Genomic DNA, 13,470 nt, shown 5'->3' with positions numbered 1-13,470 from the left:
CATGTCACCAATCACTGCATCTATGGCTGCTGTCTCCTTTGGGTTGGGGGTAGCAGGTAACATGTTCAGCCGTGTCTTCCCCACCCCCCAACCTGATGTTTATGTTTCTTGACCAATTCCTGAGAGGCATTTGGGGTTGGAGAAGTCTGGTCTGAATTTTCCTTTGACACAAATTTGAGCCTGCAGCTGAGATGTAAGAATATTAAATCCAACATCTTCCAATTCCTCCTGTTATTTTTGCTATATCTTCTTGGTTACACAGAAGAAAAAAAAATTATAAAGTGGAGGCATGGGTATTGTTTTTTCTTGAGGCAAGTGGGAAGTTACCTGTTTCATCACTTTGTTTAATGCTTTAGGGGAGGAATTTGTCAGAAACTATATTGAAACTGGCATCCTACCATGGTGAATTTCTTGGCCCTCACCTCACAACCCCCCTCCCCCCCATTTTATTATTTGCTTCTCAAATCCTACAAGACTAAGGTGAACAGACTGAGAATACAGAATATGCATTTGGTAGAGGAAATTCCTGTTTATTCAAGGGTGTCTTTAAAAAATTAAACATATCAGAAAGTTGTAGCAGGAAAAAGACATTTAATAAAAAGTCATTGATGTAGGTTAAAAAAGGTAATTAATTAATAAGTAAAAACATCCCAAACCAAAAAAGAAGTAGTTAACCTGCCAGAAGGGAAAAGTACTGTAAGACAACAACAACAAGAAGCTTAAGAGTCCCTGAAGTAGAGGGTGTGTGAGTCACAGCAGCCTGTCATGTTCTGTGTAAAAAAGAAAAAATAGAAAATGATTTAGATTGACCATCACAATTGAAAGAATTCAGCTTCTGAGTTATATATGTACACATATACGCATACATATGCATATATACATACATATGTGCATATATATACATATATAACACTCATATAATAAATATATATATACTTGAGCGGCTATAAGTTATGCTAAAGAGATTTCTATTTTGAGATAAAATTCTAAGTTATGATAGTATAATGCTTAAGATATCACTTTTGAAAAGAAAACAGCTTTCTGAATCTCAGGATTGATAAAACAACATGTTTACTTTTTTAACAATTCTGTTTTGTTTTTCTTTCTGTAAGGCCAAAAGTAATCTCTTATCACAGAGAGCTCACAGGAATTGCTATGCAAATGGAATTTTCCAAATGGGGTGTCACTAAATGCCTCTGTACGCTATTCCTATTTTTGTTTTTGTAGAATGCAAACTAGTAAATAGTTGCTCATAAGAGCCATTAAGTGATTCTTATAGTTACTTTTGACTGAGTCCATTCCCAGTTTTTCATTTCTATGAACCAGTCAAAGGACAGATAGGGCCAGTTTGGGAGCTTTTCTATGCGATTTTCATGTCAGTGTGTCACAAAGACATTTCAAAAAGACTGAAAAGTTCTATGGCCTACAAAGAAACAAAATTGACTCCTGATAATAGAATATCAACAGCAAATTTCCAATTTTCTTCTTCTTTATTTTATTCTTGTTGGTACCTGTGTATGTTTATATTGTTAGTTATTTTTTAGCATTTCATTGAAGCTGAGTTTTTGCAGACTATAAAAAAGGGTGCTAAAAAAATGAGTGCATATTTTAAGAAAGGACAAAACTATATAAAAATTGTAATATTCAAGTGACGTTTGACTTCTGCACTTACAAGAGATATACTATACTATACAAGATAACAAACCTTATCAGTGTAGGTTGAGCATTAGAATTTTAATGCAGTTTTTTTCCTTTCTTAAAATGTGTATACATGGTTTTGACACCCTCTGTATTTGCAGTATGTTACTTTTTAAAGTGCAAGCTTTTAACAAGACGTCATTTTAAAAGCCGTGTTTTTTACTTGGAGTCAAGTCGGGCCAGCTTCCCTAAGGTTAGGGCATGAGATGTTTTGCAGTTGACATGCTTGTGTCCCTCTAACAGTTCCAGTTTCTAATGACTTCATTCATGTGCACAGCGTGTATTTTTCCCACAGAGTCTGAAGCAAGAGCATTGGCTAAAGAGAGGCAAAAAAAAGACAATCACAACTTGAGTAAGTTGATTTTATTTACGCTCATGACATCGGATGTTGGATTGAATGTTCTCCTACACATCAAAAAAGGTTTCCAGAAATTTTGCAGGAATATTGATTTCTGTAGCTGTTCAAGGTACTTTATGGGAAAAATTGTATTTCAGAGAAACCAAAGTATATGTTTTTCTCCACTTTTATTGCGAATCAAACTGAACTTTGTGTATATATTTGTTTTCAGTTTCTGAAGGGTTTTATTTTTCTTGTTTGTAGTAATGGGGGGGGGTTGGTTTTGTTTTTTTAGTGAGAGAGAGATTCCCCAACTACCCAATTATAAATATCACTCACACTGGAACTTATTAACAAAAGGGGATTATGGGATCACCTTCTCCAGTGAGATTTGAAAGAAAAAAAAAAGGAAAGAAACAGATCTGAAGCGGACTAGTGGATAAGGTCACCTCCTAAATTTCTGACTTTACCTGAGACTTAAGAAAGAAAATCTTGTAACATTTAAAATATTTTTATGTGTTTAATTTAATCTTGATCAAACCTTTAATCTTTCTCCTATGAAAACATAAAGTTTTGTGTAATATAAGCAAGATAAGAGCAGCTACAAGGCAAAATACAGTAACAATAAAAGGATTAGGTTTGGAAATAGTTTGTGTATGAATTTCTTACCTCATATCCTCTTTTTTCCTTAAGTGATTTTTGAGATAACATGGATGCTTTCTCTTTATGAAAACGATAAAGGCCAAAGTTCTCTTTTAATTCCCAGATATATGCAAGTTTGTTTTAATTTGGTGTTTCTCTTCCTGACATTTTTCTATGTATTTAAGAATATACATACAGAAAGTAATTTTTTTTTTTTTTTTTTTTGTAGAGACAAGAGTCTTACTTTTTCGCCTTCGGTAGAGTGCCGTGGCATCACAGCTCACAGCAGCCTCCAGCTCTGGGCTTAGGCGATTCTCTTGCCTCAGCCTCCCAAGTAGCTGAGACTACAGGTGCCCAGCACAACATGTGGCTGTTTTTTTGTTGCAGTTTGGCCAGGGCCGGTTTGAACCTGCCAACCTTGGTATATGGGGCTGGCGCCCTACTCACTGAGCCACAGGTGTCGCCCTTGTGTATGTTTTAACACAAACTGTATCATGTTGCCCACATTCCCCTGCCGCTTGCTTTTTTTTACTGAACAGTATGTTCTAAAGATCTTTTACTATTAGAAATATGGATATATTTTCTTTTTAAAAAATGACTACATAGTATTCCATGGTCTGAGGGTATGATGTTTAATAATTTTCCTGCTGCTTGGTGTTTACATTGTTCCTGTTTTTTTTGTTTTTTTTTTTTTCTGTTCTAAACAATGCCACAATGAATGTTTTTATACCTGCTATTTGTATAGAGATTGTCTAGGTTCCTGTTACTGAGAAATGGATTTCCCTGAGGCCTGGCTGCTGTAGGTTTTTAATTTTAGGAGCTACTGCTCTCCCCAGTTTTCATGTCTGCTATGACAGCTGACATCTTTTCCTCATGTTTTAACCAAAAGATACGGACTGATTATCTCTAAGGGCTTCTCCAGCTTCCAAGAGATATTCCAATATCTCTAAGATATTTCTTCTTTTAAAACACCTTAGAAATAAGATAATTCCTTATTATCTAAAACTTTACTTACCTGAGATGTGGAAAACTAAGTGGGATCTTGTCAAAAACGACAGATGCCTTCAATGAGGCAATTGAAATTCCAAGTTCAGGGTTGTCAGTAAAATGCAAACCTGATTATGTCAAACTCAGGGGGCTTTAAAACAGTCTAAAAGTTTCCTCTAACCATTGGAAATTAATATTCAATATTAGGTTGTCCCTTGACCTAGCTCTTCTTCTTCTATGACTTTGTTTTGTAGGAATATTTGCCAAAATGTGTTACATTGTTCATTTTCCTGCTTGTTCTTTCTACTGTTTGTTGAGCTCCCATTATGTGTGAGGCATTTCTTAAAAGAATGTGAACCAGACAAATGCCCTCCTCACCTTAGGAGCTTACCTGTGACCCAGGGATTGCCTGCCATTTATTATTGAGTGAGAAAAGCAAGCAGTGGAATAATGTGTAAAATACCCCCATTGTGTAAGAAGAACACGCTGGACAGGAGTGTGCTCCTGTGTGTGTGTGTGTTCATGTGCATGTGTGTGTGCTGGGACAGGATGCTGCCAGCACCCCTCATCAATGACAGTTTCCTCAGGAATTCAGATTGGCTTTGGCTTGGTGCCCATAGCACAGTGGTTATGGCGCCAGCCACGTACACAGAGGCTGGCCTGTTTGAATCCAGCTCCAGCCAGCTAAACAACAATGACAACTGCAACAACAAAACAATAGCCGGGTGTTGTGGCGGGCGCCTGTAGTCCCAGCTACTTGGGAGGCTGAGGCAAGACAATCGCTTAAGGCCAGGAGTTTGAGGTTGCTGTGAGCTATGACACCAAGGCACTCTACCCAGGGTGACAGCTTGAGACTCTATCTCAAAAAAAAAAAAAAAAAAAGAATTGGCTTTTACCTTTATACAGGTTTATGTTTTTTGAAAATTTTTACCAGTGCACACTACCTCAATAATAAATAATTGGAGAGGGAAGTCACTGAACTAAAAATAAAATGTTGTACATCTAAATGTTGACAGGGAAGGATGTGAACAAGAGGTTGTAGAGTGAAAAAGGAGAGAGGTAGAATATGTTTAGTGTTACTTTGCTTGGAATGTATCATTCTTTATTCAACGTGTATATGTTGAGGGCCTATGATGTGGTAGGCACACAGGGGTATTTGGGATGCAACTGTGAATAAACACAATAAATAAATGAAATATGTGACTGTTAGGCAGTAGAAAGTTCTGTGAGGAGAAAAAGGGCAGGCAAGGGGATTTAGTGTCAGCATGGACACAAGGTAACTTGTCACTACCTGAGGGAGATGAGGGCAGGGTCACTCAGGTGTCCAGAGAGAAAGAGTTCCAGAGCAGCCATGTGTCCGCAGTTGGGGAGTGTGTCTGGCATGGTTGAGGAATAGCAAGGAGCTGACGGGGCTAAAGAAGAGGAACCGGGTGTATCACAATGGGAGGTGGGTCAGGGTGGGAGAGTATAAAATGAGGAGGTCATGGGAGGAGCTCACCAGAGCCTTGAAGGATGCCTTGGGGAGGCTTTTCTCTAGGACAATGGTGTTCTCAACCTTCCTAATGTCGCAATGTATCTTCATTGTCAAAAAGGGGTCACAACCTACAGGTTGAGAACCGCTGCTCTAGGAGAAGTACAAGGTGATAGGAATGTTTTAAGCAAAGGTTTGACATGCTCTGATTTACGTTTTAATTGATTTAACAGAATCCCTCTAGATGCTGGAGATTAGAACAAAGGGGGAAGGAACCAGGCAGCCTGGGTGAGGTAGAGATGCCAGTTAGGAAGGTTGAATAAGCCGAGCAAGGAGGACAACAGTGGAGTCTTGGGTAGCAGTGGAAGTTGGAGGTGGACAAATTCTGCAAATATTGTGAAGGTAGAGCCAACAGATTTGATAATGGACCCGATGTGGGATGTGAGAGGGAGAGAGGCTCTGTACTGAATGCAAGGGAACATCTAGAAAGATGTAGTTACCACTGAGGGTGATGAGTTGCTGTTAAGCCTGGAGATGGAGCAGGTTTAAGTGGGAACAATCAGGAGTTCACATTGAGACGATTTGGTCTGTCCGTTAGATCTCTGGGTATAGACAGTGCAAAGTCAGATGTACGAATCTGGAGTCCAGGGGGATATCTGGGATGGAAATAGAAGTATGTGAGTCATCAGTGGTTTTCAACCCATGAGACTAAATGAGGTCACCAGGAAGGGAAAGTTGTCCAGAAGAGATCCAAGGACTTCATCCTGGGTGTGCAGCTTGGTCATCATGTGTGTTTTTATTTTCAAGGCATAAAAATAGTCATAAGGGATATATAAGAAACTTAACAGTGGATTATAGGAGACTTCTATTTCACTTGATGTATTTCAGTATTGTTTGAATTTTTATGATTATTGTGTACCTGAAAAAAAATAAGAAAATGTCCTGCCTCAGAGTCTTGGAAGGGCTTAGTTAGTGGTTCAGGAACCCCAAAATTCCTTCTTCAGAACCATCGACCATCGCTTATGGTTTCTGTTTTATAGAGGTCTAGTGATAAGACTTAGTGTTATATAAAACCTATTTAATCATTGGAATAATTTCTCAGCCAGGATATACTGCAATACATGTTGAAAGCAGTGAACAACATTATTTATCTAAGTGTACAGAATATTATGGGTCAAATATAAGTATATATTACAATATGTAAAGTAAAAAAAAAAAATATATTGGCAAGGCACAGTGGCTCATGCTTGTAATCCCAGCACTTTAGGAAGCTGAGGAGGGAGGATCACTTGAGGATAGGAGTTTGAGACCAGCCTGGGCAACACAGGGAGAAGTCATCTCTACAAAAAAATAGAAAAACTTAGCAGGGCACCGTGGGACACATGCAGTCCTAGCTACTCAGTAGTGAGATAGGAAGACTGCTTGAGCCCAGGAGTTGAAGGCTATGGTGTGCTGTGATCTCACCACTGCACTCCAGCCAAGGTGACAGAGAAAGACTCTTGCCTCAAAGAAAAAAAAAAGGGTGAAATATTAACAACTTTGATCCAATTTTTTAGATTTTACATTGTTTGGAATATATTTGCTATACTACGTAAGTTAGAAACATTTATTATCTCATATGCCGTACTATGTCATCCTCCTTGACGAAGATGATGATTTAGTTGAATTTTCAACTTGATTTATAAAATGGGAATGCTGTGAAGGTGCATAGCATAGGTGAAAATGCTAACCCTAAGTGCTAGGGCTGTGCTGTCCAGTAGAGAAGCCACTCATACACCTGTACCTGCTGAGCCCTTGAAATATGGTGGGTCCAAACTGTGATATGCTTTAAGTGTCAAATATGTGCTGGGTTCCAAAGACTTAGTGTAAAGAAAAGAATGTTAATCTGATTGTATAACTTTTTCTATTGATTTCTTGTTGAAATTATAATATTTTGGATATAACAAGTTTAACAAACCGTTAAAGTTAATTTCACCCTCTTTTTACTTTTTAAATATGGCTACTAGGAAACTTAAACTTACATGCATAAACTTGCATTATATTTTTATTGCACTGAGCTAGAGCAAGGGCTTTTGTGTGGCCCATAAGTGAAGAAAGTTTTTTTATATTTTTTTAAATGGTTAAAAAAAAGTTAGAATAATAACATTTTGTAACAAGTGAAAATTACACAGAATGCACATTTTGGCATTACAAGTAAATTCCAATGCTTTCATTTGCAGACTTGCCTTGCAATAAATTGTACTCAGTTGTTATTTTTTTAGTTTTGTCACTAAAAATGTGTGGAAATTTGATTTCTCTCTGTTTATGTAAGTACCTATATAATATCCTCAATTTTACTTCTTGGCCAGCAGAACAACTACTCATCGTCCAGTGCTTTGGAAAGTTCGCTGACTCCTGCTCTATAGGGTTTCTATAAGTCTGGGCCGTTTGCCACCTTTTGCTGGATGTCCTTGCCAAGTCCCTCCTATCTGTATCTCCAAGGCAGTTTTGTCATGTTTAACTGAGGACAGTAACTCTGATTTCAGTGTTATAAGAGCAAATGAGAAATTATATATCTAAGGGATTTGTCGATGATAAAGTTCTTTACAAAAGTAGCTCATTTTTTTATTGCTTTAACCTCAATCTTAAAAACATGGTTAAAAAAAATATGGTAAAAACAGGGAAAAAAAATAGGTTCAAGTTTCTGTGGTCCTGACCTGGTGAAGTTAATATGCATATGTCTTTAATGAGACATGCTAAAAGCATTGTGGCACTGTTACTAATAGCTTTCTCCTGTGTTCTTTTCTTGAAGTCGAACGAAGAAGAAGATTTAACATAAATGACCGCATTAAAGAACTAGGTACTTTGATTCCCAAGTCAAATGACCCGTGAGTACAATTGCATGTTAATCTGCATCACATATTTTTCATACCTTAATGTGTTTCCTATGTTGCAAAAAATGCAGTTATAAAAACAAGAGTAAAGAAGTCTCCCCCTCCCTTTGGTTTCATTCCTAAGTGCTTCTTGAACCTTGCTTTTAGTTAGTCTCATCAAACTAAAATTTCAACAGAAGCGCAGTGAATTGCATAAAAGGATTGTTGGACATGAGATGGTTCCCTTTGGGTGTGAGGAGGTGGCTTTCTGAAATCTCCGAGAATTCTTGGCAAACAAATATGGAGCTACTAAAAACAATTTCTTTTAGCAGTTCATGCAGTACAGAGATTTCAATAGCTCTTAAAGCATGATTTTTTGACTATTTGCTCTTCAACTTGTATAGGGTATCTAACTAGGCACTGATGAACAGCTATGGGAGACTTTAATTGACCTTTTTATCTGTTTAATGATATTCAATAGATGAAAGGTCAATTGTTCTAATGAAAACTTGCATGTCTTTGTATGTTTTACCAATCTAGGTGGGAAAAAGTAATGCTTAATCCTCTTATTAAGTACAGGTCAGATCATTTGAATTTTGGCTTTTGGTCTCTCTCTGTCCTCCCTTTCAGGGATAACAGCTGTAATGATAATTTTCTCAAGTCTTTCCTGCCAGTCTTACAGTTGCCTATAACATCAGCAAAATAGGACAACAAACACATGAATTTATCCATTAGAAATCGGCCCATTGAAGTAAAGGACTAGACAGTGTATACATTTTATTGGCCCCACAGGCATTCTATAAAATTAGCCTTTGAACATGACCTTTTAGCTACCTAATAAAATATAAAGATGAAATCAAGCATTATTCATGCAAGGCTTATTAGATTTACTATTCACATTATCGTTGGAGAATTTGTAACAAAATAAAATAAAATCATCACCTATTGTGTGGTGGTTTTGATGAATGTGCAAGCATAATTCCATCTTCCACATTTTGCTTCCCTGGGTTTCAAGGAAAGGCATTTTCAAACCCGAAACATTCAAATTCTCAGTTCTGTAGCACAAATTTCTCCTTCTAAAGGGCTGTGACCTTCATTTCCTATAGTCAGTCTTGCATGATAGTTGAAATTGAATTCCCGTTTTCCTGTTCTTTATCAGCTTTCACTTTTTAGCATATTCTTTTAAACTGTAGCATGTGAATCTCTTTAGTAACATATTATGAAATTAGGGGACTGCAGTGAAAGCCTCTATTTGCATATCTCCTTTCTCCATTGTATTAGAATACTTATGTGTTTATAATATGAACCGATAATGATCTTTAATTGTAGGCATTGTTTCAAGATAAAACAGACTATAAGTTATATGCTGGTTTTCCCACACCAGGTTTCTAGAATGTACCTCGGGGCTGCTATAGAGATACACAGTCTTACTGATAAGTTCACTGCCCCATATCCTTTCTTCCCCTAGAGCAAGTGTGCTTTTGTTGATTTTATATATTAGAGATGTATGTATACTTCTGTATGTGAAAAGAGTCCCTCTCATTACTAAGAAAAAAAAAAAAAAGAGGTGGAAAACTCCTTTAAGCCCAGAAGCATAATTGGTTGATTGGGTCTCATAAGGAAGCAAAATGCAAAATAAATGGTTGAAATAGTTGCTTCTTAAAAACTGAGTAGCTGTTCGAATTTTTGTTGGTTACTGGTTTCTCACCTTGCTGGCCTAGGTAAGGCATCATTCATCAAAATTGCATCTCTTTTGCAGCTGCTAGACTTACTATTACTTTGATGTTAGCTCTGAATATGAAGTCCCTGGGCTAACCATGGGTATCTCAGGGCACTTCCCTGGGTTGCCGTCTTTGGTGCTCAGACCCCAGGGATCAACCCCAGGGAATTCTCTGGGGCCTGTGTCTGTCCCTCTCATGGGAGAACTTCTGTTATTGTTCTTTACCTCACTCATATGAGGATCAATTACCTGGTGGCTTGTTTAACGGACCTCCCTTCCCAGGTTCCACCTGGTACTTCCGATCTGCTTTTAGCAGCTGCAGATGTTGGGGTAGATGGTTCACTGTATGTCAAATTGTTGTTTTCATCATTATAATTGTCATCGTTATAATGAATATTGTCTATAAAAGGGTTCAGATTAATTTAAAGCAATATAAAAACATTACTTTTAATGTTGTAATTATAGGTCATTCTTTATTATTTTTTAAGGTGCTTTCAGGGACATTTTAATGGTGTCCTTAATTTTCTCATGTATGAGTACATTAGAGCCAGACTGATTAAGAGCTGAGAAGCACCAAGCTCAGGCTGCCTGGGTTAGAATTCAAAAACAGTTCCCTCTTGGGTGTCTGACCTGGGGTAGGATATTTGCATTCTTGTGCCTCACTGTTCTCATCTGTTAAAAAAAAGGATACCAGAATCCTTATCTTATCTAGTCTAGTTGTTTTGAGGACTCAGTCACAAAGAGGAACTATGGTGTAGAGCAGTGGTTCTTAACCTTCCTAATGCCACGACCCTTTAATACAGTTCCTGTGGGTTATGACCCACGGGCTGAGAACCACTGGTATAGAGGTTTAGAACAGGAGATATAAAGCCAGGTTCTCGAAGCTTCCTGGTTCTGCCACTTCTAGCTCTGTGACCTTGGGAAAATTGATTACTGTGCCTTAGTTTCCAATCAGTAAAATGCAGATCATATTAGTACCCATGGAGATTGTTATGATTAAGTGAATTGGGGAACACTTTAAAAGTACCCCAAACATAGTAAATGCTATTGAAAGATTGCTATTATAAATATTATTAACAGAGTGCCTGCTCCCTTATTTGAATTGTGTTTTAAACCATTCAAAGCACATATGTATGAAGTACTTCCTTTGTCCCAATATCCTACTTCTGAGGCTGCTTATACAAGTCTAATATCATCATTGTGTAGAAGAGGAAATGGATACAGAGAGAGATTAGATAATCTGCCTGTGATAATTCATGATAGAAAAATCTAAGGATCCCACTTTTATGTCATGAACTGTCAGGTAGTGAGATCTCATATAATTTTTTTTTTTTTTTTACCATAGCATGTTCTATGTGAGTAAACTTTTATAGTCCTAGGAAACCCATAACAATTTAATATAATATTTAAGAGTATCTACTTGGTAATCAAAGTCATAACTTCACTATATAATAGCTCTGTGACCTAGGACAAGTTGAATTGCCTCTGTCCCAACATATACCCAGTAGCTTTACCTTGACAGAGCTTGTCTGGGTTAAGTGAGATAATGTATACCAAAACGGTGGACAGCATTCTGTACATGGCAAGCACTCAGTGAGTGGGGGGTTTTATTAATTTGTAATTGTTACTGCATCTTTGGAAATTGAATGCTTTAAACATTAAATTTTCACTGAGCCTCAAATCCTAAAACAATTGATTTTCCTTCATTTTCATCACAGAGACATGCGCTGGAACAAGGGAACTATTTTAAAAGCATCTGTGGACTACATCCGAAAGTTGCAACGAGAACAGCAACGTGCCAAAGAACTTGAAAACCGACAGAAGAAGCTGGAGCATGCCAATCGGCATTTGTTGCTTAGAATACAGGTATGCGGCATGTGTTGTGTGAAGTTCATGTGGGATACTGACTTCAAGGTGGAGAAAGAAAAATATAATGAGCCATGAGAGACTGGCTTACACTATCCTCATACAGTTAATCCTTGCACATATTACTTGTGGATTCTGTGTTTGTGATTTGGCCTACTCGTAACCTTAAAATCAACCTTTGTGGTTCATTCTCAGATGTGTGCAGAGCAGCAAAGTTGAGTCGCCCATTGGGCTGGTTTCCAGTTGAGTTTGAACAGCTCTGCCTGATACGCGTGCCTTGCTTTCTTGTTTCAGCTCTCATGTTATAAACAAGTGTTCTTTCAGGGTCTGTTAAGTGTCATGTTTGCTACATTTTTTAGGTTGGTTGTTGCTGATTTCATTACTTAAAATGACTCCCCCAGGCATAGTGCTAAAGTGCTGGCTAGTGTTCCTATGGGCAAGAAGGGCTTGGAGTGCCTTACAGAGAAAACACAGGTGTTAGATAAGCTTCATTCATGTATGAGTTACACAGAGTGTCCCCCCAAAATGTATACACATTTTAAGGAAGGAAAAAAACTGTATTAAAACTATAATATTTAATATTTCCTGATAGTGTTTGTTATCTTATATATTGTCTCTTGTATCTCTTTTGATTGTAGAAGGCAAATGTGACTTAAGTATTACAATTTTAATACAGTTTTTTTTTCCTTTCTTAAAATGTGTGTACATTTTTTGGCACCCTTTATAGCACATGTGGGTATCATTCCAATGTTATTGAATCAACAATGTGTCTTAAATAAGATGATAAGCAGAAACAAGGCTAAGTGTTGGGATCAGAGGCTCTCCGGACCCTAACCTTGGACTTTCCCTGGGAACAAGGCTTCTGTATTCTCTCATTCCATGCTCATCGTGACTTTGTAGAACATAGGATAATGAACATTGGCTGTATGCATTAAATTATTTTTAAAAGCCTTAGTATTTGCAGGGTGGGGGAAGCAGTCAGTGGTTGATAGGGAACTTGGGGGCACCCGGAGCATGTTATATAATAATATTAATGATATAATTCTCAGAAATAGTTACAGATAGTAGATTCATACTGTATGTATCTCTAACTTAAACTACATACGTTTAGAAGGAGACGTACTTTACTGATGAGTGCGATTCCTTTGCCATCCCATTCAGTGAGTATATGCAGCAGTGTAAGCAGGAGATGGGGGTCCCCCTTCAGTGTCAGCTCCTGGCACCTTATGAGGCACTCAGCTTTTCATGCTGAGTTCAAGGACACAACTTCCCCTGAAATTGTCCTCAAAAACTGACTCTTATTGAACAAAGGGTTTGCAAGGGTAATTTTAGCTTACTTGCTGACTTTGAGTGCAGCCTATCTGTAAGAGTCAGTGTCACTGCACCTTCTTGAGTATATAGGATGACACCTAGAGATCACTGTGTTTCACCTAGCGGTATCTATCCCGGACGTTGAACTGTTTGAGCAGAGCAATTCCTTTATAATAATGTTCTTCATTCTTCTGAATACTCCACAGCACCTAAATTTCCACATGTCACTTCTCTCATTCACTACAGTGATCCCCAGCCATGAGGCAGTGGGGCAGAAGGTGACTCTTCTCTGGAATTGCCTTTTAGAATTTGGGTAGTGAAGTAGAGGTCATATGTAATTGACAATCCTTCTGTCCCTTTTCCCTCACCCTTTTTGATTTTGTTGTTTTATGTTCTGTCTCTTCAATAAGTGTTCATAGATATTTAATCTCTTGATCTTAGTATATTCATTTATATGAGCAGCTTATACTAATGTGTCACTTTCTTATACAAGTATTAACTATTTTGAAAAAGAAGCTATGTTTTGTTTTATTTTAAGGTTCCAAACATGTATATTCATGTGAAATCCGAATATTGTGAAATATAT

General features: G+C 37.6%; 1 protein-coding gene across 12 annotated transcripts in view; it reads left to right on the top strand.

Moving 5' to 3' along the window:
* The window catches only part of MITF (melanocyte inducing transcription factor), a 224,148-nt gene that overhangs the window by 203,969 nt on the left and 6,709 nt on the right, over positions 1 to 13,470 (top strand). For 8 of the 12 annotated variants that reach the window (XM_053599527.1, XM_053599535.1, XM_053599533.1 and 5 more), the window contains 3 exons: positions 1,976 to 2,050; positions 7,927 to 8,002; positions 11,426 to 11,573. In XM_053599527.1, coding sequence (XP_053455502.1) covers positions 1,976 to 2,050; positions 7,927 to 8,002; positions 11,426 to 11,573 — 299 coding nt within the window. The remainder of the gene's footprint in view (positions 1 to 1,975; positions 2,051 to 7,926; positions 8,003 to 11,425; positions 11,574 to 13,470) is intronic. The other 4 variants (XM_053599529.1, XM_053599536.1, XM_053599528.1 and 1 more) reach the window with 1 other exon arrangement.

This window comes from Nycticebus coucang, chromosome 8, assembly GCF_027406575.1.
Source record: "Nycticebus coucang isolate mNycCou1 chromosome 8, mNycCou1.pri, whole genome shotgun sequence".
Classification (NCBI taxonomy): domain Eukaryota; kingdom Metazoa; phylum Chordata; class Mammalia; order Primates; family Lorisidae; genus Nycticebus; species Nycticebus coucang.
The sequence above is the reverse complement of the archived record's forward strand: the minus strand, read 5'-3'. Positions and strand labels throughout refer to the sequence as shown.